This window comes from Herpailurus yagouaroundi, unplaced genomic scaffold (assembly GCF_014898765.1).
Source record: "Herpailurus yagouaroundi ecotype Mexico unplaced genomic scaffold, PumYag 140, whole genome shotgun sequence".
In the NCBI taxonomy this organism is placed as follows: domain Eukaryota; kingdom Metazoa; phylum Chordata; class Mammalia; order Carnivora; family Felidae; genus Herpailurus; species Herpailurus yagouaroundi.
The window spans coordinates 32,071,887-32,097,299 of NW_024412395.1; the positions used below are offsets into that span (position 1 = coordinate 32,071,887).

Genomic DNA, 25,413 nt, shown 5'->3' on the forward strand with positions numbered 1-25,413 from the left:
CCTGAGTGAGAATGAAACTGACTTGCAAATCAATGACTGCAAGTTTACAGGTTTTGCACACTATAGCTTTTTTTCCATTCAACATTCAAGAGCACCTACTAAGGGCTGGCATTCTTCTAGGTGCTTGGGTTGCATCAATAAATGACAAAGATAAGATCCTGGCACTTGTGAAGCTTACCTTCAGCTGATGGGGAAGACAGATAGTGAATAATAAGGGAGGAAATCATGACCTCCATTAAATGGTTCTGGAAAGTACACAGGGTGGTTGCTGGCAGAGGTCCCATGAGAAGGTGACTTTTGAGTAGGAACTTGAAGCAGGTGAAAGGGGAAGACTGGAAGGGCCTTCCAGGCATAGGCAATAGCCCATGCCACGGCCCTGAGGTGAGCCCATGCCTGGTGTTTTGGAGTGACAGCAGGGAGGTCAGTGAAGCAAGGAGGACCTAGGAGGTGGGCACAGAGAGGTCAAGGCAAGAGCAGGTGTAAGCTGGGAAGGGACTTGAGACTTGCAGGGTTTGGGGTAGAAGAGTGACAGATCAGAAGGGCTTATTATTTGAAATCCTGGTTGTTTTTCTTCATCCTGCATCTGAATTCGTGACGTTTGTCTCCACTGGTTGATTTCCATTTCAGCTGCTCTGAGGGCCCTCGAGAGGCCTTCAAAGTGCCACACACAGCCTGTGTTTGAAGACAGACCATCCCAACCTAGGCTCTCAGTTTGGTGAAAACATGTCCGGTCATTTAGATACAATTGTTCAGATAAAGTCATACATTTTGATTCCACTCATGTGTCATGTGAATTTATGTGGTATTGTGCCTATCTCCAAGAATCTAGTGACGCTAGGCTGTAGGGCTGGGCCTGGTTCTGCACTCTGGCTTCTGAGTTGATGTTAGTTGCCCCTTAAAGCCAGGTGGAGGGACTCAGGACAGAAGTCCTGGTGCAGTCCACTCAGGACAGAAGTAAGATGACTGTATGCAAAGGATCTTGGGCCTTTCCAGCATGGTGGAGAAGATGGTAGATGGGGCTGCTGGCTGTGGGGGAGACTGAAATGAAGCTGTGAAATTGCAGAATTGATACTCACAGTTATAGATGATTGTAAAAATTCAGGAAAATATTGAACTTTAAAATGGTACCGTTGGGGCGCCTGGGTGGCGCAGTCGGTTAAGCGTCCGACTTCAGCCAGGTCACGATCTCGCGGTCCGTGAGTTCGAGCCCCGCGTCGGGCTCTGGGCTGTTTCCGATTCTGTGTCTCCCTCTCTCTCTGCCCCTCCCCCGTTCATGCTCTGTCTCTCCCTGTCCCAAAACAAATAAATAAAACGTTGAAAAAAAATTTTATAAAAAAAAAAAATAAAAAAAAAAATAAAATGGTACCGTATTCCCACTAGCCAGATATAAGTGACGTTTCAGTACCTTTTTCCTTTCCACCCATGAACTGCCCCTGCCCCACTCGCTCACCTGCCATACCTGCCCTTCATGCCCTCCCACAGGTGCTCTCTCACGGTCACACTCACACTCGTGCAAAGTCACTTGTCCTCTCGTGCACTCTGGCGCATGCTCACACCCCATAGTCTGCAGTCCCTTCCTCACACTCACGGGCATTCACTTCCATGTTCTCAAGTCTGTGCACTTCCTCGCGTGCTGGCCCCTCCCACCCTCACACTCACCCATGTGGCTCTTCTCTCTTGCTCTCACTCAGCACTCACATCACACACATTACGCACATTCACATTTTAAACCCCAAACTGGAACCTCATGGCATCTTGTCACTTAACCTGCCCTCGGAACCTTCCCTAAACTATAACTGTTCTTCAGGAACAGGCTCGCTGCCCTTGATTGACCTTCCTAGAATTCTCCTTAGCTCAAGGCCTCTGCTGGCTTGAGTATTTGGGCAAGCTGGGGGGTGGAACCTGCTGTCCAGGGGTAGGAGTGTGAGGCCCACTCCAGCAGATGACATTGGAAGATGTCGAGACAGCCATGGGGCTTCGGGGCTGGTCCTCTCTTGCTGTGTTGATGGGCCTTGTGTTTTTGCCTCTCTGGTCTCGCCCTCACTGTCCCCCGTGACAGGAAGCTAAGCCTGTAACTTTTACACAGAGGGCAGCAGCCTGTAACATGGACAATTTGAAAGAAGGGAGTCAGGTAGAGTGAGGAAATGATAATCTGCTGGTGGAAAATTCATTGCTGCAGGAAAGCCAAATGATAGCTGCCTAAGCTTAAATGTGCAACTTGTAAACTATTTAAAAATTTTTTTTTCATGCTTATTTATTTTTGAGAGAGAGATAGAGTCGAGCAGGGGAGGGGTAGAGAGATGGAGACACAGAATCTGAAGTGGGCTCCAGGCTCCAAGCTGTCAGTACAGAGCCCGACATGGGGCTTGAACCCACAAACCATGAGATTGTGACCCGACCTGAAGTCAGATGCTTAACTGACTGAGCCACCCAGGTGCCCCATCTTGTAGAATATTTTATATTTTAAACATCTTGAAGCCTGTTCCTTGTACCTGCCCCTCCTGAACTGCTGAATTCACCTAAGAGCAAACAAAAATGAGATACAGTTGCCAAACTCAGGACTCCATAGTATTTGGTACTTAAGCCCCAAAGAAATGTCTGGCCCTTTGACAAGGCCCCCGTGTCTTCTCTTCCCATTTCCCTTTGGTGTGATGGCTTTTTTTTAATGGAAAATATTTGCTGTGATTACAGTTCAGCCAGGAATAAAATCCCTGAAGCAGCAGAGAGAGTGTACAGAACAGGGGCTGGGGGTCTGAGCTCTGTGGGCAGGGGCCTGAAACAGTGTCTGCATAAACGTGGGCTCTGAGCTGTGCCCCTGTGCCTGTGCTGGAAGGTGGCGAAGCCTTGGACAGGTCCGATGGGCATTGCATCCAGAATAACAGGCCTGCTTGGCTTCCTGCAGAAAGGAATTTGCCACATCTGAGGAAGGAATTGACTTCAGCTGCTGCTTATTTCAACACAGAATTGCAGACTTGGACCCAGCAAAAAGACCTTAAATTAACACAGAACTGTTATTCCAAGAAACTTAGTGTTTTTGTGTCTTTATGGCCTGTTTCTTTTAAAAAAAAATTTTATAATGTTTATTTATTTTTGAGAGGAGGGAGGGGCAGAGAGAGGGAGACACAGAATCCAAAGCAGTCTCCAGGCTCTGAGCTGTCAGCACAGAGCCTGACACAGGGCTTGAACTCATGAACTGCGAGATCATCACCTGAGCCGAAGTCGGACGCTCAACCGACTGAGTCACCAGGCAACCCCCCGCCACCTTTTTAAAAAATTTTTTTTTCTTTAATATGGCCTGTTTCTTTTTTTCTGTGAGCATGTGTGAGCTGCATCCCTTGACATTCTGTGTTAAGTCAACTTAGACAAATTAAAAAGTATAAATGTAAGTTTATCTCTCTCCTCCCTTATAGGAAAATATTTTGCAAGGAACTAATCATATCTCCTGTAGTAAATATATGGAGAATTAAATGAAAGTAAATAGCGTGATATTCTGATCTTGTTAACAAAGGTCACCAGGTTTGACTCAGACCCTTGTCTTAGCAGTCTAGTTCCTAAGGACTCATTTGTAGAAATTAATTCAAAATGAAGAAAAAAAATACCCCCAAGAAGTTAATTACAACATAACAATATTATAACAACAGAGGGAAACAGTAACAAAAGTATACGATAAAAGCCTACTGAAGAAATGGATGTCAAATATGATGCATCAGTAAGTTAATACTAACTAGTGTTTACTGACCATTACGATGTGCCAGAACTGTTGTAAAAGTTTTATAAGGATTATCACATTTAATCCTGACAACTGTGAGGCAACTAGTATATTTATCCTCATTGTACAAATAAGAAAACTGAGGCACAAGAAGGTTAGGTAAGTTGCCCAGGGTCACGTGGATAAAAGGCCCACCACCTGCTTCATCCATGAGCTCCGTGATGTAAAGCAAACGAACATGAACTGAGACCAGCAAGGGGTGTGGAAGTATGAAAAACGTCAGTTAGGATGGGAGAGGTTGTGGGTAACTTTCCTTTTACACTGGCGTTTTGTATAATGTGTATGTGATAAACTAGAGGAAAAAAGGAATCCCTTCTGGTACAATGCAGCCTATTAGGAATTTTGGGGAGAAAACTTTTTTTTTAAGATTGTTTGTTTGTTTGTTTGTTTAAGAGAGAAAGAGAACAAGTGAGGGGGGGAAGATAGGGAGAAAGACAAAGAATCCCCAGCAGGCTTCGTGCTGTCAGGGCAGAGCCTGATGTGGGGCTCGAACCCACAAACCGTGAGATCATGACCTGAGCGGAAGTCAAGACGCTTAACTGACTGAGCCACCCAGGTGGCACATGAGAAAACTTTTTTTTTTTAATGTTTGTTTGTTTGTTTGTTTGTTTAGAGAGAGTCCAAGCAGGGGAGGGGCAGAGAGAGAAGGAGACAGAGGATTTGAAGCGGGTCTGCACTGACAGCAGAGAGTCTGACGTAGGGCTCAACCTCAAACCGTGGAATCATGGCCTGTGCCAAAGGACCTGACCCATGAGAAAGCTTTTTAACTTTTGTTTTTGAGGGGAGAGAAAAAGTGCTATTTAGAACTCAGCAAATGAGTAGGCTTTGTTCTAGTTTACATTTCATTGTTTGAGTTCCCGTCCCTGGCCCTTGGGATGCCCTTGAGACAGTTAAGGGGGTAGACACAGCTGGTGAGAAAGTCAGGGAAGTGTGGGAGCGCTGTGGCCTTACTGGCGGACTCATAGAACATGTGTGGAAAGGTCTGGGTCATTGGGTCAACCAGATGTTGATGGTGTGGCACCAAATCCGTCACGAATTCACTGTTTCCTCCACCACCTAAGTGGCATTTTAACAATCTTCTCTTCCAGTCTCGAGAATTGCAGACTCTTCATAACCTCCGGAAACTCTTTGTCCAGGATCTGACTGCCCGGGTCAAGAAGGTGAGTTCTCTTTTGTGTGAACAGGACTGAGAAGAAAAGAAAAGATGGCCAGAAAGAATCATTTTCAGTTGAAACATCACTTCCTTAAATTGGGGCTGGTTATGCTTAAAAATGAATGACTTCAAGCCAGAGAATGTATTAAAAGAATGTACCAGAGGCAAAACAAAACAAACAAACAAACAAACAAAAACCAAAATCAAAACCAAAACCAAAAAAAACAAAAAACTTGGGAATATTTTTCCATCTGATTTTTTTCTTCTTAGTAAAAGGAAGTTATAATCCTCTCCCTGGCCCTCATTTCAAACGAGCACATATTTACCTGGCCGCAGTGTGAGAGCTGCTGTGCATGATGCGGGGAAAATCCAGAGGGGTCTTATCAGGCAGAGTTGCCCCAAAGCCCGGTGAGCAGTGGCAGAAACCTGTAGCAGTTGGAGGCGAGAGCACCCTGTTTGCCTGTGATGAGGCCATGAGGGGCTAGGTCAGAGTGTGTGAAGCACCCTGACGTGTGTCTAATTTGTTCTTCTCGACACTGGTGTAAGTGGTTCTTACTGTTCTCTTGTTAGTGGAGACAGGCTCCGAGGTTAAAGAACTTGCCCAAGGTCACATAGCTGGAAGAGCCGGAGGTAGGATTGAATCCAGCTCTGTGTGACTTCTGAATCTGGGCCTCTTTGATCCTCACACCTCACATGGCGATCTCGGGGAGTCACTGTATAGCAGATACCACAGCAGCTTGCGGAAGTTTCAGGAAGGAGGGAGAGGTGGCAGCAGTGAGGGGACTGCTCTTTAAAAATGTTTAAACGTGATGGAAGAGGAGCAATGGTCCATATGCAGATGTGCAGTAGGACGGAAGGAAGGTGTATTTGAAAGTGTGTGTGTGTGTGTGTGTGTGTGTGTGTGCGCACATGTGTCTGTGTGAAGGAGCCAAGGGAAAGAGGTGAAATATATAAGCAAAGAGGAAGTGATTCATGGGGTCAGATCTGAGAGGGACGGAATTAATAGCACAGATGGACATATTGGGCTTGGTATAAGGGGAAGGGATATAGTCTCCCAGAGAGGAGTAGTGGAGAAGTCAAGATGGGAGACATTTGCAGGAAAATGCATAACAGTGGAAAGATGCATCCAATGATGCATCGATCTTCTCAGTTAATGTGGAGGCTCAGTCCTCAATGGAGAAGGAAGGGAAGGAATGGCGAGGCCACAGAGCCTAGAGCAGGCGCCAGCAGTGTGGAGCAATTTGTCAGGGATGAGTGAAAGGATTGCTGAGCAGCGGTGTGAGCGTCCAGCTGAGGCTCAGAGCATGAATCTGCCGTGGCCTCTGACAACTTGGTTCTAGGTTTGGGGACCTGCAAATGGAAACAAAGGAAGGCAGAGCCTGATAGGAGAGTCCAAGGGCTGAATGGCAGTGGCGGGGCAGGTAGGTAGTGACCACAGGCATCAAAATAGAAATGACTGTCAGACCTGGACCAGGTAGGCAGGAGAGTCCAGAGCACAGGGGATAGAAAAGGAGACTGGGGAGGTTAGGCAAGATCTGAAAAGGCTTAGTCAGAGGGAGGAGGGGGTCCAAGGAAGCTTAAGATCAGACTTCCCTGATTTCATGATGTAAAACTCTCGAGGAAGGACCTAGTTTTATTAGACCAGTGACTCTCAAAGTGTGATCATCTGGCCAGCAGCCTTGGCATCACCAGGATGCTTGCTAGATTCTCAGGTTCTCAGACGCACCTCAGGTCCACTGAAGCAGAGACTGGGGCTGGGGCATAGCAATCTGAGTTTTAATAAACCCAATCTGAGTTTAATTTCCCTCTGGGTGAAATTTGAGAACCCTGGATATAGATGGAAGAGACACGGGTCTGAGATGCATGTACAGCTGTTACCTCTCAGAAGAAGGAGGGATGGTGGTCTTGTCCATCATCAGATGGCACAAGCATGTCTCACCATTTTGGGCTCCAAGATGTGCTTATACATGTGTTTCTCAACTTATCTGACCACTGAGCGTGGCCCTGCCGGGAGGGAGGTTTCTGTCAATCTTAAGATCTGTTGAATTTCCAGAGTTTTTCCAGCAGATGCCATGCTCAGATGCCATGACTAGTTTGAAGTAGATTCATTAAGTAATTTCATGGAATCGGAAGCTCAGGCGATAAGCAAGCACAGGCCATTGAGACTTCCCAGCAGGACCACATACAATTGCCCTCAGCTTACTGACTTATCTCAGTTGGGGTATTTGAAATTAAATTTCGGTCTTGGGTTTATATCTTCATACTGCTTCTTCTTATGAGTTTTGGAACAGTTCTTTTGAAAAAGAAAAGTCTATTTGCTCACCTGCAAGAAGAGAGAGGTGAATCTCACAGGGCTAATCTGTATCTTTCAAAGGAAGATTGGAGGTTTTGTTTTGTTTTGTTTTTCAGTTCTCTAAAATATAACACTCGTGAAACCCTTGACACGGAGCAAGGAAATTAATTGGGAAGGTCATTGAGTCTCAGCTTTCAGAACCTCTTTTTATTTTCACTTTCAGAATAACCTTTGGTGGGATTGGGGTTGTTTTTTTGTTTTTTGTTTTCTTTAAAGAAGATTTAGAGTGTTGTCCACCTTATGCTGGGGCTGCGGGCGGGCAGTGTGCTGGCCTGCCCGCTGACCCCTCATGTTGGTGCAGAGTGTAGAGCTGGACAACGATGATGGAGGGGGCAGTGCTGCCCAGAAGCAGAAAATTTCCTTCCTGGAAAATAACCTGGAGCAGCTCACGAAGGTTCACAAACAGGTAGGAGAGTCGTGCCAGCTTCCTTCTGCTTCTCGTATTCTCCTGGAAAGATTTGGCCGCAGTTCTGGGAGAAGGCTCTGACATTGAAGGCTAAGGGACTCTGTCACCACAAGACATTAGTGCCAGACTTGAAGTCCTTTAGTCTTCAGTGACTTCCCTTATATATAAAATTCTTTTGTCAAAGGCAAATGGAAGGAATTGAATTTGAGCTCTTGGGCTTTGGGAGGTGGGGTGTTCAGAACCCTGTCTTTCTATCCTGTCTCCAGTCCCAGCGTTGGACCTACAGGCTGCACAGAATGTCAAGTGAATGCCATGGAGCTGGTTCAGGCCCCTTGTTTTTTTACAGATGAGGAAACAGACTAGGACTAGAAGTAACTTAATTCATTGTCTCTCTGCTCTGTCGCCCTATTTATTGAGCACCCTGTCAGGTTCTTATGATGCTCTGGACTTTGTCTAGAGGGACAGCAAAGTTCACGGCCAAGCCTACTGGTGATCTAGGCGGTTGTCTTCTCTCTGTATAAATGCTGGATTGTTCATGTTTTTCCTAAATCCTAAAGATTTGGGCTATGATAAAAACAGTCCAACTTGTTAGACCACATGGATAAGGTGATGTCATCTCTCTTTGACTTAAGTCCTCTTTGATATTACTGATGGTGGCATTTTTCCCCAAAGGGAGGACAGCAGATTCAACATGGTTGAAGTCACTCATGCAAATTGTTGATGAGAAATATAAAAGCAGAAACTGCAAGGGAGTTTGAAATAGGGCTCTGAGATTAATTATTTTATTTATGAATTCAGTGAATATGTTTTAAAAATCTACTCTGGAGCTGCTGGTTTGCCTATGGGGTTAAAGAATGCAGGTGTGGACTCGGGATAGGTAACCTTCGTTAGCACTTTCTGATTTTCTAAACTTTTCTTGATCCACCGGGATTCCCACAATGGTCCTGTTATATGCTATCCTTTTTTATGGGTGAGAAACCTGAGGCTTGTGGTGGTTGGATGACTTACCAAGTCCAATGTCAGGAAATAATAGAACTGACTCTTGAACCTTTTCTTCACCTGGGGCCAAACCTGTTGCTTCTTTTTGTTTTCCTTCATTATCTTTTTATTTAAAAAAAAAAATTGTATGCATTTATTTTTTTTAATTCCAGTATACTTAATACAGTGCTCTGTTACTTCCAGGTGTCCAGTATATCAGTTCAGCAATTCTATACATTACTCAGTGCTCCTCTCGATAAGTGTATTCTCAATCCCCTTTACCTGTCTCACCCATCCCCCCACCCACCTGCCCTCTGTCAACCACCAGTCTATGGCCACACCACCCCACACGCCCCCAGTCTCACCTGTTGCTTCTTAATTGAGGGTCTTAGGTAATGAAAAAATGAGAAGTACCCCAGAGTTACCTGTTAGCCTTTGGATATGTTGCTAAGGGGGTCCAAACCACATGCTGGTGTAGACAACATGTCCTGCAGGGAGGAGCCCTTCAGGGAGCTCTAGAACATGCATGCCTTTCACCGGTGCTTTTGAACTTGCTTTGTTTACATTTCTCAGCTTCCATATGCTAGCATCTGACTAGTCAATTTTCCTTACACTAGTTCCCCCACCCACTCAAACAAAAGAGGAAGTAAATCCTGCCCAAGTCTGAAAGCTTCCTGTGCCTGGAAATGGCTTTTAATTTCATCCTACACCCCCTCCCCACTTCCTTGCACCCATGAACCGTGTGTAGCAAATTGGAGTCCCAGAGTATGGGATCTTGATTTTCCGTTGGTGCTGCCAGCATTTGTGGTCACATGGACTTTCCAAGATGACCTAGCGGGCTGGTTGTTTGGCTGCAGAGACCGCTTCTAGCTGCCCTTGTATCACTGTCTGCCCCTCCTGCTGGCCCCCTTGCCTCCCCGGTAAGTCACCCCTATCCCTTCCCGCCGCAGCTGGTCCGGGACAATGCAGACCTGCGCTGTGAGCTGCCCAAGCTGGAGAAGCGGCTGCGTGCCACGGCGGAGCGTGTCAAGGCCCTGGAGAGCGCGTTGAAGGAGGCCAAGGAGAACGCCATGCGGGACCGCAAGCGCTACCAGCAGGAGGTGGATCGCATCAAGGAGGCTGTTCGAGCCAAGAATATGGCCAGGAGGGCCCACTCAGCCCAGATTGGTATGTGTGCCTCTCACCAGGGCCCTTGATGGAAGGCAGGACTCTGCCGCCCAGGAGCACTGATGATGCTCTGAGGCAGTGATGGAGCTCTGGGCTGTCTGTCTGGAACATCTGAAAGGCTGTGGGCAGGCATGCAGGACCTAGGCTAGCTGGCACCTCCCGGCACCTGCGTTCACCCGGGGAGGATGGGTATGTCAGGCACCTGCTTCCTTATACTGAGAGATTGCCATGTACATTGTGGTCTTCAAAGCTGCTGAGCTGAGCAGAGAAGGTGGCAAGCCTAGGCTGTTGGTAAAGGTTTGTGGCTGTAAACAGAGGTACTTTCTCAGAAGTCCTGCAATGTATGGTTATTTCTCAGCAAAGCCCAAAGGCCCTATAGCAGGTGGGCCCGTGAAGGGGCCCTATGGAGCCAGAAGCCTCAGGGAAAGCCACTTGCAAGGTCAGGTTTGGAAGTGCCCTGGAAAGAGCCAGGCCTGGCATCGGTGAGCTGGCTGTGGTTCCAAACTGGGGAAGGGGCCTGGACATCCAGCCCCTCCCGGGCTTGGGTTTGGGTATTTTGCCCATGCAGGGAAGAGGGTGTAGCTGCTAAGTCATAGTTCCCAGGATGGAGCCGCAGGCATAAACTGAATTTAGGGATGTGCTCTAGAGAGCTTTTTTCTTCCATTGAAATGCCTCCAATAACATGCGATATTATTTCCCATCAGATATTGCCGTGCAGCTGTTTTGCACACCAACAACTTCATGTTTCTAGTTTTAAGATCATACCTTAGATTAGTGTTTTATTGCTTTTCTTGGACTTTACACTCTTTGTAAATCTGGAAACTATGGATCTTGTCGCCAGAGAAGTGCATCATAGGCAGATTTCTGCATCAAGTTTCAGGGGCTGCCCAGATGCCCTTAAAACCCCAGGGGTGCCTACGGATCTGCCGCAGATAAAATGGAAAGTCCTTCTAAGTTTCCTCGGCCATAATTAACATAATTGATACATAAATTCTCTCCGTCCCCTAACCATCTGGCGCCCTAAATTAGTTAACTGCACTATCAAGAGGGCAAACATCCTCTTTTCAGAAAGCTCTGGTGATTGATAAGGACTGTAATGATACAAATTGTAGGTCTCGGTTTTCACATGTGACCCACGGGCATCTGGGTATGGCTGTTTAAGCCTAATCTGAACGTTCTGTCCTTTCTGTCGAATACAGCCAAGCCCATCCGCCCTGGACACTACCCAGCATCATCTCCAACGGCCGTCCACGCCATCCGAGGGGGAGGAGGAGGCTCTTCAAACTCCACTCATTACCAGAAATAAATGCGAAGTGAGTCCCTGGTGTTGGGTGGTTTCTGTTTGGGGCAGATCTGTGCCCCTGCCTGGCTCCCAGCAACATCCATGTGCACCTGTGATAGTGAGAGGCTCAGCTCTCCTGGAGCAGACCCTAGGGACGCAGCTTACCTGCCCTCAGCTCAGCTCGGAGCCTCAGGGTCTTCTTAGCTAGGGCCACCTGGTGCCGGGGACCCTCTGGGGATAGACGAGGGTGTGGTGAATGATTCACCTGAGCTTTCTTTTGTCTGTGGGGTTTCCCTGTGCAGCTGGCATCCAAAAGGGCAGTACCTGTTTGTCAGCTGCTTTTGCCTAGAGCAGACAGATGTGGGTGGTTGCTTCAAGTTGCAGGAGCTGAATATAAAGAAAGAGCCAGATACAGAAAGTCTATTTTTATAATTGCTATCTGAACTCAACAAATAGGGTTTTTAAGAGTGTGCTAATTTATAGCTAGGTAGGTCCAGACCACTTTTTTTTTTGAGACAGTGGTCTAGAAATTTCTGTTCCTACAATCCACATGCTTGATATTGCTCTAGCAGCAAACAAACAAACAAGAAGTGATATGCTTTGGAAAAGAGAAGGAGAGACCTTGTCTTTTTGTACTTGAGGTAGAGGAAAGAGGTCATGGGTGGGGCTGGGCGGACAGACAGCTGGGTGGCCAGAAAGGCGTTTAGGAAAACTCTTTAAACCCGTAACCTCTGGATAGAAGAGAGTATCTCCAAATGTTGCCCTTGGATTCTGAGCCCTCACTAAGGAAGCTGGCTTAAGCCACCATGATCAAGGGCGACGCAGGGGAGCATTGAGTCCTCTCCAGCTCTTTTTGGATCAAGGTGAAGAAAGTGAATGTATGGGGCTGGAGCCCTCTCTCAGGCGATACGACAGCATTGCTAAGCCTCATGCAACAACTTCCAAGGAAGGAGCTTGGTGGCTGCACCCGGAGCTTTCTCCTGCGCCGCCCCAGGCAGCATGCCAAGGAGCAGGACAGGCACTGGTCAGATGAGGGAAAGGGAGGGAAGGCCAAGGGGGCCCGCGGGCAGGCAACATGTCCACCACCATCTGCCATACCCTAAAAGGTGGATGGGAAGTGGTCTTGGCAGTGGGCCATCCCATTCAGATCCGATCACTTTCAATCACAAATAAAATAAAATCGGGTGTTATAAAATTGCTTTTGACTGCATGTTCCTGGTGTTGTAGTTGGCACTTGAAGGGAGCTATACGACCACATTAGGCAGCTTGGAATAGAAAAGCTAAAGTGTGGTTCTGGAACTTGGGTGGGTGGGAGGGTGTCAGTATCACCTGGTCCCCAGGGACCTAGGCTTCTTGAAGGAGCATAGGGCCTGGGCCTTTGTATGTTTACCAAGTACCCCAGCTGATTTTGTTAGCCACCAAAGTTTGAGAACTCCTATCCTGAAGTAACCGTGGCTTACATACAGGATGGAAGTTAATTTCTCTGTCACGTTAAGAAAATTTGAGGACGGCCTGTCAGAGGCTGGTAAGGGAACTCTACCGTGACTACAGAAAGCTCGCCTTTTAAATGTAGACTCACTGTCCTCAGAAGCACCCTCCTCCCTCAAGGTCACCTGGTCCAGCTCTCAGGCCTACATGCCATGGTTAGCAAGCAGAGAGGAAGCTGGGAAGAGGCAGAAGCAGCCCTCCTAGCCGAGTCCTCTTCCTTTAGTAGCCTTCCTGAAGTCTGCATTGTACTAATGCCTGCATCCCTCTGGCCGGAACTGAGGCACACGGCCATGCGCAGTGGCAAGAGGCCTGGAAAAGGGTAATTTTTGAGGTGGCACGTCACTCACTGCCCCACGTAAGAGTAGTGTTCTGTACCTGAGGACAGGGCAGTGGATGTTGGGTGAGCAACCAGAACCTGCATTTATTGAGCACCTACTATGCAGCAGTGCTGTACTGCATGTAATATCTACATTACATTACATTACCCCATGGCATGTAAGCACAGAGTTGGGGTGCCTGGGTGGCTCAGTCGGTTCAGTGTCCCGCTTCGGCTCAGGTCATGATCTCGCGGTTCGTGAGTTCAAGCCCCGCGTTGGGCTCTGTGCTGACAGCTCGGAGCCTGGAGCCTGCTTCAGATTCTGTGTCTTCCTCTCTCTCTGCTCCTCCCCTGCTCATGCTCTGTCTCTCTCTCAAAAATAAATAAACACTAAAAAACTTTTTAAAAATGTAAGCACAGAGAGGGATATGTGCTTGGGTCCTAGCCAGCTCTTAATAAATATACTGGCTCAGAGATTCTGGAGTCCAGATCCGGTGCAATGGACAGCCACTTGCCTCGTGCAGTCCCGTAAAGGTTCATCAGACCCATGTTTTGGGGAAGGTACGTACAAGCAGATGTTCTCTCTTATGCTTGCGATTGAGAAGCGGTAGGCCCAGTAACACTTTGAGGACCTTTGAACTAATAGCACTGTCCTCGCCCTTCCTGGTGATTCATCGCATTCTGTAACTCAAAATGTTGTAGGCAAGTTTGATTATTTCATCTGCAGCTGGAACCTTCTTAGCCAACTCTGTCTGTACCTACGACTCCTGTAGCTGGGTACTTTCTCCACATCACAAAACAGGTAGGCCCCCTTCCAGGTTATCAGGATGTTGGTGTGGTAGAGGGGCCTGGCTTTGGACAAGAGACTTGGGTCAAGCGTTAGGTCTTCTACTTTCTCCTTTTTTTTTTTTTTTTTTAAGGTTTATGTATTTATTTGGGGGTGGGGATGGAGGGGCAGAGACAGAGTAAAGAGAGAATCCCAAGCAGGTTCCACACTGTCAATGCAGAGCCCAGTGTGGGGCTCAGACTCAAGAACCATGAGATCATGACCTGAGCCAAAATTCAGAGTTGGACGTTTAACAATGACCGAGCCACCCAGGTCTCCTATTTTCTTTACGTTACTTCCGCTCAGTAACCCTCAGTTGATTTGGTTTCTTCGTCTATGAAATGGGAAGAATCCATTCCCTGGATCATTGGTCTTGAAATGAGGACAAAATGAGGTCACGCTTCTTAAGCTGCTTGGCATATAGCACGTGCTTGATAAAAATGTCAGCTGTAGTTTGGAGTAGCAAGCAGTGCATACTGGGCACAGCAGGTGGTTGATGAGTGTTGGTCTGTCGTCTCTAAGTCATGTAGTTGTTACAAAATAGTTTTTAGTCTCTCTCTGGCCCCAGGTTCTTTTTTTTTTTTTTTTTAATATAGTTATTTATTGGGGCCCCTGGGTGGCTCAGTCTGTTAAGGGTCCAACTTGGGCTCAGGTCACGATCTCGCAGTTCGTGAGTTCGAGCCCCGCGTCAGGCTCTGTGCTGATGGCTCAGAGCCTGGAGCCTGCTTTGGATTCTGTCTCCCTCTCTCTCTGCCCCTCCCCTGCTCACGCTCTGTCTTTCTCTCTGTCTCTCAATAATAAATAAACGTTAAAAAGTTAAAAAAAATAATATAGTTATTTATTTTTGAGAGACAGAGACAGGAGCAAGCAGGGGAGGGGCAGAGAGAGAAGGGGAGACACAGAATCTGAAGCAGACTCCAGGCTCTGCACAAGCTGTCAGAACAGAGCCTGACATGGGGCTCGAACCCATGAACCGCAAAATCATGACCTGAGCTGAAGTTGGACGCTAAACTGACTGAGCCACCCAGGCGCCCCACCCGGGCCCCAAGTTCTGACCGCTAAGTGGGGAGGGCCCATGAGTCAGCATCCTATTTGGTGCTCTGACCAGATGTAAGGTGTTTTAAAGATATTCTCATTTATTCATCTAAAGGTTATGAATAAGAACATTGACTATTTTTAAGAAAATGACTGGGCATTTGTCAGGAGAGCTTAAAAAAGAAGGATAGTAACCAACGGAGTGGGGAATTAAAATTGGAAGTAAGAAAATGCAAAATCATTTTTTAAAAACCTAATTGCAAATGTGGAATTCATTGCTTAGTTGGGATCAAAACATTTTGAGAGTATCTTTCCTGATCGTTGGGACGCCCATCCCAAAGTGTGTCTGTCCTAGGCAGAAATGATCTCAGGTGCTGACTCTTTCCAGCCCTCTTGCTAAAGCCACCACAGCCTTTCATACATGGGCAGCATCCGGGTATCTCTGGGGTTTCCTTCTGCTTCATTTCAGGTTTCGAGGAATATAGTCACAATGAGTATTTTGGTTTATGCCCAAAGTTTCAGAGCAACTAAAGATGCCAACATGTAGAAATCAGAACTCGGGATAATGCTGGCTTTTATCTTAGCTAGTTCAAATCCAGGGGGGCAGCCTAGGGGAGGGGACATCTTTTTCAAACCACAAAACGGGACATGGAATCCGGGGATGGCTGGACATGCATGGGTTCAAGCCCTGGCCTTGGCTTTATTTCCACGTGATGTTGGTAAGTTACTTGATATCTTTCAGCCTCAATTTCATCATCTGCAAAATGGGATCAGGCATGGAGAACCTGTTCCGTACTTGGTTTTACAACGTCTTGTGCAGTGTTACTCTTTTTTTGCAGGGAGATAGTGAATAAACGAGATAACTTCAAATAGTGGTAAGGTTCTGAAGAAAATAAGAGCAGGTTAATGAAATGGAAATGGGGACACTTATTTAGAAGAGGGGGTGACATTTGAGCAGAGCACTGACTGAGGACAATTACCCGCCACACAGTGACTGGGGAAGAGTGGCACAGCCACTGGCTGGAAGGTGGGAATGGCTGGCATATTGGGGAACCTTGGGAAGCCTGATGGGGCTGGAGCGCAGAGAATGCGGAGACCTGCATAATCAGGGTTTGTTGGGGAAGAAGGTAGTGGACAGATAAATGAGGCCTTAGAGGCCAGGCTGGCAGCTCAGGGTGCAGTCAGAGTGTGCAAGGCCACTGGGGCCTTTGGGTCTGGGAATGGTGGGGCCTGGTTTGTGACTGGCAAAGGCCACCCTGTGCTGGACCCCTGGGAAAGGACGGGGTGGCTGAGAGCCAGAGCAGGGCTCCCCTAGAGGCCACTGCGGGAGAAGTGATAACATAGGAGACCCCAGAATTACAGGTACAGAGTACTGGCTACCTGAGAGGTGCTGCCATCCGGAGCATAGGTGGAGGTGATGAGAAGGCAGAGTAGAAAGGACAGTTGCTGGTAGGTGGTAGTGGGGTGACAGGGATGTGTAATGGGTCTCATCTCTGCCTGCTTTCTCTCGCAGGAAGCCAGGTTATCAGCTGAGGGAGGCAGGGAAATGGGGTTGTGGGCGGGAGAAGAGAGAAGGTGTGAAATAGACTTCTGAGGCAGTCCTGAGTGTTTATGCATGGCCCACACTTAATGTGGACACCTTTTAAATACTTGTCCGGCTCCTTAGTTCCGAGCGTCCTGGATTGGGCTTCCTTTCCTGGCAGTGCTTTGCCAAGCCATTGGGCGCTTGTTCCAATGTGTCCACCAGATGGCGCCAGTGGGGCACTGCTGATACCTTGGCCCTTCTCTAAAAGGCTTCCAGGCAAAATGGTCTTCCTTTCCCTTTCCTATATTAAGACCACTATTTCTCAGATTTGAATAGCAAATAGAATATTTTTAAGGGGATAAAGTTCTCACATATTTGCCAGAGTTTAAGTTGTTTTATTATAGTTAAGTATTAGCAAATTTAAAACAGTATATACTCTTGTACTTAGTCTTATGCAGCTATCAAGTCAAAACAGATTTAGGAGTTAGGTTGAAATGAAGCACAAATCAAAAATCCAAATCACCAGCCTTAACATAATGCAATGAAAGATGGTCTTTTGCTGAAAATAAAGAGCTGGGTGCAATGCGACTCTGGTATGCATTGCTTCCAGAGGAGTTTGGCTTGTCCAAGTTACTTCCGTGTGTCATGACATGACTCACTTCTTTTACCCCCTTTCTGTGCTAACACCACTGTGAGGGGTGCCTGCTGGCTCAGTTGGTACAGCATGTGACTCTTGATCTTGGGGTTGTAAGTTCAAGCCCCACATTGGGTATAGAGATTACTTAAAAATAAAGTCTTGGGACACCTGGGTGCCTCAGTTGGTTAAGCACCCAACTCTGGATTTCCGCTCAGGTCATGATCTCACAGTTCTGGAGTTTAAGCCCCGTCTCAGGCTCTGCGCTGAAGGCATGGAGCCTGCTTGGGTTCTTTCTCTCTGCCCGTACCTGGCTGAAGCTTGCACTCTCTCTCAAAATAAATAAATAAACTTACAATAAGTAAATAAATAAATAAAGTCTGAAAGAAAGAAAGAAAGAAAGAAAGAAAGAAAGAAAGAAAGAAAAGAAAAAGAGAGAAAAAAAAAAAAGAAAACCACTGCCATACCTTCCAGCCAATTCACCTTCTAGTGGCTGGAACTCATTATCATCCTGCGGGTCCAGCTTTAGCCAGAGGCTATTTAAGTGATAAGGAGTAGATCCCACTTGGTCTGGTCTTAGCAGAAAATGCATGTGGGGCTGAAGGTATGCAGGAATGTTTGGTTGCAAGGTAGTCAGCTAGAGAATTTAGAATATGCACATATTAATGCTTCAGATTTTTGTGGCGAGGAAAATGTAAAATTGAAAACATTGTGAGGGGCACCTGGGTGGCTCAGTCAGTTGAGCATCCAACTCTTGATTTCAGCCTAGGTCGTGATCCCAGGGTCCGGGGAGTGAGCCTGAGTTGGGCTTAAGATTCTCTCTCTCTCTCTGGGGTAGCCGGGTGGGTGGCTCGGTTGGTTAAGTGTCCGACTCTTGGATCAGGTTGTGATCTCACAGTTGTTGATCAAGGCCCCACATCAGCTCTGAGCACTGACAGCTCAGCCTGCTTGGGATTCTCTCTCTCCCTCTCTCTCTGCCCATCCTGCTAGCTTTCTGTCTCTCTCAAAATAAATAAACTTAAAAAAATTTCTCTCTCTCTCTCTCTCTCTCTCTCCCCTTTCTGCCCCTGTCCCTGGCTCACACGCATTCTCTCTCAAAACAAACAAACAAACAAACAAACAAAAATAAAGGTGAAATTGAAAATCATTAAAAAAAAAAAGAAAGAAAGAAAGAAAATAATTGTGAAATGAACCACAGGCCCAGGATGCACCTCACTTTGCTGATGTAGATGAAGACTCTGATATCTTGAGGACTGTACTTTTATTAAAAACCATATATATTAAGTCTAGAAACTGTAGCCTATTTAATAAAGTTTTGATAAGCTTTGATAAAATATTTGGTAAAATCACAATGGTACAGCAATAGGGACCCACTAGGGTTCTTACAGAAGAAGAAGTTCCAGGCGCCTGAGTGGCTCAGTTGGTTAAGCATCCGACTTCAGCTCAGGTCATGGTGTCACAGTTTGCGAGTTCGAGTCCCACGTTGGGCTCTGTGCTGACAGCCTGGAGCCCTCTTCCAATTCTGTGTCTCCCTCTCTCTGTACCCCTTGCCAGCTCACACTCTGTTTCTCTCTCTCTCAAAAATAAACATTAAAAAAAAGAAAAGAAGAAGAAGCAGTTCCGTGTTTTCAGACTGTGATTTCGTGTTTTGAGGCATAAAGAAAACAACGCTGGAAAAGCAGGACTGTGGTTTCTAGCAGGGCCGCCTGGCAGGTGGAACCATCAAAGCAGACCAGGTGTTCTGTTACGGCCTCTGTATCCCTGATTTGTGTGACATTCCCTGGGTCAGTGACAGTCACTATGGGATGGCTCTGTCTTCTTCAGGTTTTACTACTTCAGGAGGTTCATTGTGAATATATTTGTTCGTTGTTAGTAAAAAACAGTATCTTTAACTCTTAAATGTTTGTGGGCTGGAAGCGGACACCTAACAGATCTACAGGCTTTCACAACTGTCCCCTTTTGTTGCCATAATGGTCATCTGTGACTGAGGGCCTGACATCCTGGACCCTATGTTGCCTGCATGCCTGACACTTTTAGGGACCTTCAGGCTTGGCCCGGACATCTGGAATGCATCAATAATGTTCTAGTCTAAGAAGTCTTGTCACAGTAAGCTACACCCAAAAGGGCAAATTCCACGTGTACATTAGAGACAGGAAGTCCAGTATTTTTTAGCTTAGCACTTAAACCTCAAATTTATTTGCCTCTGAATGTCCCCAGCCATTTCCCCTCATTTACTACCCTCAGCTAAAGCCCTGAACTTTGGGTCCACTTGGGCCTCTATCTTTGATCTAAGAAATTCCACCTTCTCTCAACCCCCCACCCTGCTCTCTCCCTTCATTGTTTTCCTCACTCCACCTCAGGCAGAATAGTTTTCTTTCTGAGCGTTTGACTTGCAGAACAAAAAGGCCCTTATTGTTTGGTCCTTAATTTATCCTGAGGTTCAGGCTGAGCTTCCCAAGCTGGCACTTCGTTTATCCTCTGTTTGCTTTTCTAAATCACTGTCTTTCCTGCTTGTTACTCTTCTCTCTGTCCTGAATAACTGGATCCATCCATCTGGCATCAGTGACGGGGTCTACTTTGACCATTCTCCCGGTTTTTATGTCCATTTAATCACAAATAAAAAATGTACTTAAAATGTATAAGTTGGCTCGTGCTCATAGCAGAAATGAGTTCACTCTGTACGTAGAGGGTAGGTGAGAATTTGCTTTACCAAATTTAACCCCCTGAAGTGGTGAAATCGTTACGGAACCAGGCTGGAACACTGGAGGTAAAACCAAGCGGCACTCGGAGATCTTGGTGGATTGGAGATGTGTTTTACACCGATGGGCTCAGAGGAGACTGATTCTCCAAAGGTCTGAGCGCCGAATGCAAGTGGGGAGGGTAATTTACAGTTGTCAGCTACCATATCTGTGGGGGTTTTCGAGTGCATAGCAAACAAAGGAAGAAGAACCCAGAGGAGGGGTCTCTAAGCTAGAGACCAGAGTCTGTTTCAGCCCCGTTGGCCATCTTTGGTGTACTTTATTTACTTCTCCAACATTCCCCCCCTTTGATGCCTTAAAAAAAAAAAAACTTTTAGTAGGCATCACCTTTCAGTTTTACAGGTTGATACTCTCGGAGGGCTAAGATATGGGCAGTAGTTTGGCGAACAACAGTGTTTTCAATAAAACGTACCACAGCATTCAGTATACAAGGGCCGATGGATACAAGTAAAATTATGGAGAGGAGGGGCCCCGCCAGGGCAGGAAGCCAGCATGCCCAATCTGTGAGATCCCATCCTTTCCATTGATTGATACTTTCCTGTTGTCTACATTGAATTCTTTCCTGGAGTTCCTTAATCTTAGTTGTAACTATTCTTGACTGGTTTACGAAATAGCAACATTCCTCCCCCCAGAAAGATGCAAGACCCTCCTTTTTCTAAAGTGAGGAGGTTGAGGGCTCAACTATGTTGGAGGATCACTGCCGCCAGAGAGTTTATGTGGTTTTTTAAGGTTACCAGAGAATCTGCCACCCGTTCCATGTCTTCATTTAGCTCTTGAGATAGTCTATGGTATAGTCCTACAGATGAGCCTATGCCCCCTATTCCAGTTCCTATTCCTGTCGCAATTCCTGCTCCTATCAGAACGGGTAGCAGGATTGCCTGTTTAGTCCTGGACTTGGGGCTAAAGTTTGTTAGGAGCTGATCTTCAGTGTACACGGATATCTCTGGGGTTAGGAAGACAGAATAACATATCTGAGTCCAGTTGGCCTCTAAGCATCGGTAGGCCAAATTAGAACACAGATAGAACACCCCAGGGGTTGAACACAGGGTTGCATTCCTCTTTAAGGTTATATTTCTTCTGCATAGAGTGGTAGCATTCATACCTTCAGGGACATACAGATTAGATTGTCAGCATTAGTGAGAGGGACCCCAGTGGCCAGGGGTCCAATTAAGACAGAGGTGTTGGTTTTGAGATTTTCAGGAGCTTCCCAGGACAAAGGGATAGGAATGGCTAAGTAAGCCCTACTGCTGAGGGGCAAGCACATCCAGCAGGTTTGGGTGTGATTATCTACTTTATGGAGGACTTGTAGTGTAGTGTTGGCCCAAGGCTGGAGTGGGGAATTGCTAAGCATCTGATTGAAGGCTGAAAGGTTCAACCTTGGTAGGCTGCCCGGGGGGTGGTTGCCTTTATGGCTTGTATTACCCTATCCTGGGTATCCTTTATAGCTTTTTGAAGGGCCCTGTCTTGCACCCCTCCCCATCCAAGATCCCCCATTGAGGAAGGTAAGTGTAGCAAGCTCACTTCCCTCTCTGGAGGCCCTTGTTGTGACATGGGGTCCTGACATCTTGGGTTATCTCTATGGTCCAATTCTTAGCCCTTGGGGCACCGAGGGACTGACAGAGTGGGTGTTTTTCCCTTGTAGCAATCTTTGTGGAGGGAGGTGAAGGCGCTGAATGCCCTTGACCCCCTTATTGTCATATAACAATCCTGGGGGCAAAGTGGGTAAGCGGCCATTGTGAGGGTGAGAGAGGTTATCATAATATACAGGCAATACTTAATAATCCTCCCATCCAGAGGAGGTATGTGAGACCCAGCATGCATCTTTTGTCCCATGTCCAGCTTGTTGGTGCAGTCTCTGTCAGCCCAACAGTAAGAAGTAAAATCAGGGCTATGGCACCAGGAAGGGGCAAGGGCTGGCAGAGTCGCATCCAAACCCCTAGGCTAGGTTCACACGTTGATTCCTCAGGCTTCTGCCGTGCGCAGGTCAGCCAGCTTCCGGGGTGTGGCTGGAGCAGGGCTGGAGGTCTCAGGGGCCAGTTTCCCTTTTGAGGGTCAGTTTAAGCGGGTTGACTAGATCTGGATCACTTCGCCAGATTGTGGGTTCTTCTGAGTTGGCCTTCTTAACTCTGGAGTGATGGACCCATGGGGGTGATACCTGAAACTTTAAGGGCTGTAGGAGTTGTTAGAATAACAGTATGAGGCCCAGTCCACCATGGTCTAAGAGGTTCCCTCTTCCAATCTTTGACCCACACAGAGTCTCCTGGCTGAAAGGGGTAAACGGGGGTCCCTAAGGAAATTGGGGCCCTCTCTGTGGTGTATCTTTGTAACTTGTTTAGGACTGCCCTCAAGGTCTGAAGCTGTTCTCTTATTCCTTTGTCTCCAATCTGGTGTAGGTCTCCTGGGAGTTTTCCTGAACATGGTGGGGGGCGGTGGGGGGGGCGCCTATATAATAACTCAAAAGGGGAGAATCCTAGTGCTCCAGGCATGCATCGGGCACACAGGAGGGCCAGCAGTAGTAAATCTGGACATGGGAGATTAGTCTCTTGGTGGAACTTAGCGAGGGTTTCCTTGAGGGTGCGATTCATCCGCTGTACGTTCCCTGAGCTCTGGGGTCGGTAAGCAGTGTGCAGTTTTCAAGTAATGTCGAGGCACTTTGTCAGGGTTTGTATAATGTCTGCCACAAATGCAGGTCCGTTATCACTGTGTATGGTTAAGGGTGGACCAAACTGAAGCACAATCTCCCGTAGAAGGGTTTTGGCCACCTCGCGACTTCATTCCGTTCTGGTGGAGAATGTTTCGACCCATCCCGAATGTGTGCAGATTATTACAAGAAGGTACCTGAACCCTTTATTTGGTTGTATGTCAGTAAATTCCACCTCCAAGTCTTCAAAAGGGGCGGCCCCCATCCTTTGCCTGCCCGGAGGGGGCCATGGGGCAGACCAAGCATTGTTTTTGGCACACGTTACACATTGTTCACCGACAGCTGGGCAGAATGGCGGCAGCTGGCTGATACAGTAGTTCTTTTTGAGGAGGGCCTCTAGTGCAGTTTTCCCTAGGTGCGTGAGTTGGTGATACTCCTTCACTAGTGTTTTCCCATAGACGACGGGACAAAGATGTGCCCATTTGGCATGACCCACCATCCCTCTTTGCTTGGTGTGCCCCCTTCTGTCGAGGCCCAACTTCTTTCTTCGTTTGTGTACAGGGGCGGGGAGGATTCCCTCTGGGGCGCAAGAGTCATAGTGTAGGTAGGAGCTTTGCCTGGGTTACCACAGGCGGCCACTCTGGCTGTTTTGTCGGCCAGGCGATTTCCTTGAGTTACGGGGTCATCTCCTTTCTGATGTCCCTTACAGTGTAGGATAGCCCCCTTGTCTGGTAGCCATACAGCCTCAAGAAGCTCTAGTATTTCTTCCTTGGTTTTGATAGTTTTCCCTGCAGCAGTAAGGAGGCCTCTTTCTTTATAGATGGCCCCGTGTACATGCACAGTAGCGAAGGCATACCAGGAATCAGAGTAGATGTTAACTTGTTTACCGTTGCTAAGGATGAGGGCTCGGGTTAAGGCATACAGTTCAGCCCATTGTGCTGACCATCCTTCCGGCAAGGCCTTGGCTTCCAGAACTTCGGTGGTTGTGGTTACCACATATCCTGCTCTTCGGCTGCCCTCTTGTAAATAGATGCTCCCATCGCTGAACAGGGTGATCTCCGGGCTTGTTATAGCCTGGTCTTGGAGGTCTGGGAGGCTGGCATAGACTTCATCCACTACTTCGGAAGAGTCATGGTTGGGTCCTCCCTCCTCCGTGGGAAGGAAGGTGGCCGGATTTAGTGTTCTTACTGTTTCGAGAGTGACCCTTGGGTTTTCATAGAGAACGCCTTGGTATTGTGTCAGCCGAGCATTGGAGAGGAAACGATATCCTTGGGTGCTCACATGACCACATGTGGGACCTTAACATTAGGTGTTTGTCCCAGCGTGAGTTTGTCTGCCTCCTTGATGAGCAGGACTGTGGCTGCCAGCGCTCTGAGGCCCAGTGGCCATCCTGCAGCCACAGGATCAAGTGTTTTTGACAGGTAGGCCACTGGCCATTGCCAAGGCCCCATACTCTGAGTGAGCACTCCAAGGGCTATTTTGTCCTTTTCTGTACCAAGAGGTTAAAGGGCCTTTCTGTGTCAGGCAAATCCAGGGCTGGGGCTCATCCCAGAGCCAACTTTATTTCTGTGAAAGTGGCCCTTGCCTCCTCAGCCCCTGCGAGGGGCTCCGGTCTGGCCCTCTCAACAGTCATAGAGGGGCCTTGCTATGGCTGAGAATCCAGGAATCCAAATGCGACAGAACCCTGTGGCCCCTAAAAATTCATGCAAGCCTCGTTTTGTTTGGGGCTGTGGCAGTGTGGTGATAACTTTCTTCCTTTCCGGTCCTAGTTCTCTTTTTCCTTTTGTGAAGAAGAAGCCTAAGTATCGGACCTGCTGCTGACAAATCTGTGCCTTCTTCCGAGAGGTCCCATACCCCGAATAGGACAGGAGCTGCAGGAGGGGAGGGCCTTGGTACCTTTCTTACAGTCTTCTTGGGTGTCGCTGGCAAGGAGGAGGGCGTTTACATATTGGAGGAGGACACACCCTGTGGTTTCCCTCGGAAAGTCGGCGAGGTCTGCAGCTACTTCCTCCCCAAAAAGAGTGGGCGAGTTCTTGAAACCTTGGGGAAGTCGTATGGTCAGCTGCATCTGGCGCCCTGTAATGGGCTCAGTCCATTCAAAGGCAAACAATGGTTGACTTTGAGGAGCCAGGTGGAGGCAGAAGAAAGCATCCTTTAGGTCGAGGCATATAAACCATCTGGCTGACCCCAGAATTTGGCTGAGGAGAGTATACAGGTTCAGAACCACTGGGTGTAAGGAAACAGTCACATTGTTAATGGCCCTCAAATCCTGTACTGGTCGGTATCCTCCTCCTGGCTTCTTGGCTGGCAAGAATGGGGTATTCCAAGCTGATTGGCAGTCAGTTAGGATACCTGCTTCTCTGAGCTTGGTCAGGTGCTCTTGTATACCCATTCTAGCCTCGAGTGGAAGGGGGTACTGCCTTTGTCTCTGAGGTTGAGCTCCAGGAATCAGGTCAACAATGATGGGGGCCCAACTCCAAGCTAGTCCAGGTGGGTTATCTTCAGCCCATACAGAGGGGAATGTAAGCCTGAATTCTGAGGGGCTACAGGTAAGGCCTGGGTGCAGAAGAGTCTCCATTCTTCTTCCCTTGGCAGGGTAATCGCCAAGACCAGGGTTTTCTTCTGCCTTGGGTTTAATTGGAGGCTAGTGTGTCCAGTGGGTTCAAAAGTTATCTGGGCCCCAAGTTTGGAGAGCAGATCCCGGCCCAGGAGAGGAATTGGGCAGTCGGGTAAGTACAGGAATTCATGCTGGACCTTGTGACCCCCAAGTTCACATTGTTGAGCTTGACAGAAGGGCTGCTGCATTGCCCGTGTCCCAGTAGCCCCAAGTATGGTTGCCGTCTTTTGGCTTAAGGGCGCCACTGGGGAAGTAACAACGTAGTATTCAGCCCCAGTGTCAACCATGAAAGTTATTGTTCGGCCCCTACCTTCATTTCGATTGTGGGCTCATGGGGGCCAAGAGAGAAAGAGCCCGGTCCCCCTCAGTCCGATTCTACCCCAGCCAGACCAACACGGTTCTCGCCTCGAGGTTCTTCCCGATATGGCTGGGTTTTGAGGGCCCCTTCCGATTTGGACATTCAT

General features: G+C 47.6%; 1 protein-coding gene across 1 annotated transcript in view; it reads left to right on the top strand.

Annotated features, from left to right (window-relative positions):
* The window catches only part of KIF5C (kinesin family member 5C), a 164,652-nt gene that overhangs the window by 128,781 nt on the left and 10,458 nt on the right, over positions 1-25,413 (top strand). The window contains exons 22-25 of the mRNA XM_040475008.1: positions 4,858-4,929; positions 7,577-7,681; positions 9,610-9,826; positions 11,026-11,139. Of these exons, the coding sequence (XP_040330942.1) occupies positions 4,858-4,929; positions 7,577-7,681; positions 9,610-9,826; positions 11,026-11,132 (501 nt within the window). The 3' untranslated portion in view covers positions 11,133-11,139. The remainder of the gene's footprint in view (positions 1-4,857; positions 4,930-7,576; positions 7,682-9,609; positions 9,827-11,025; positions 11,140-25,413) is intronic.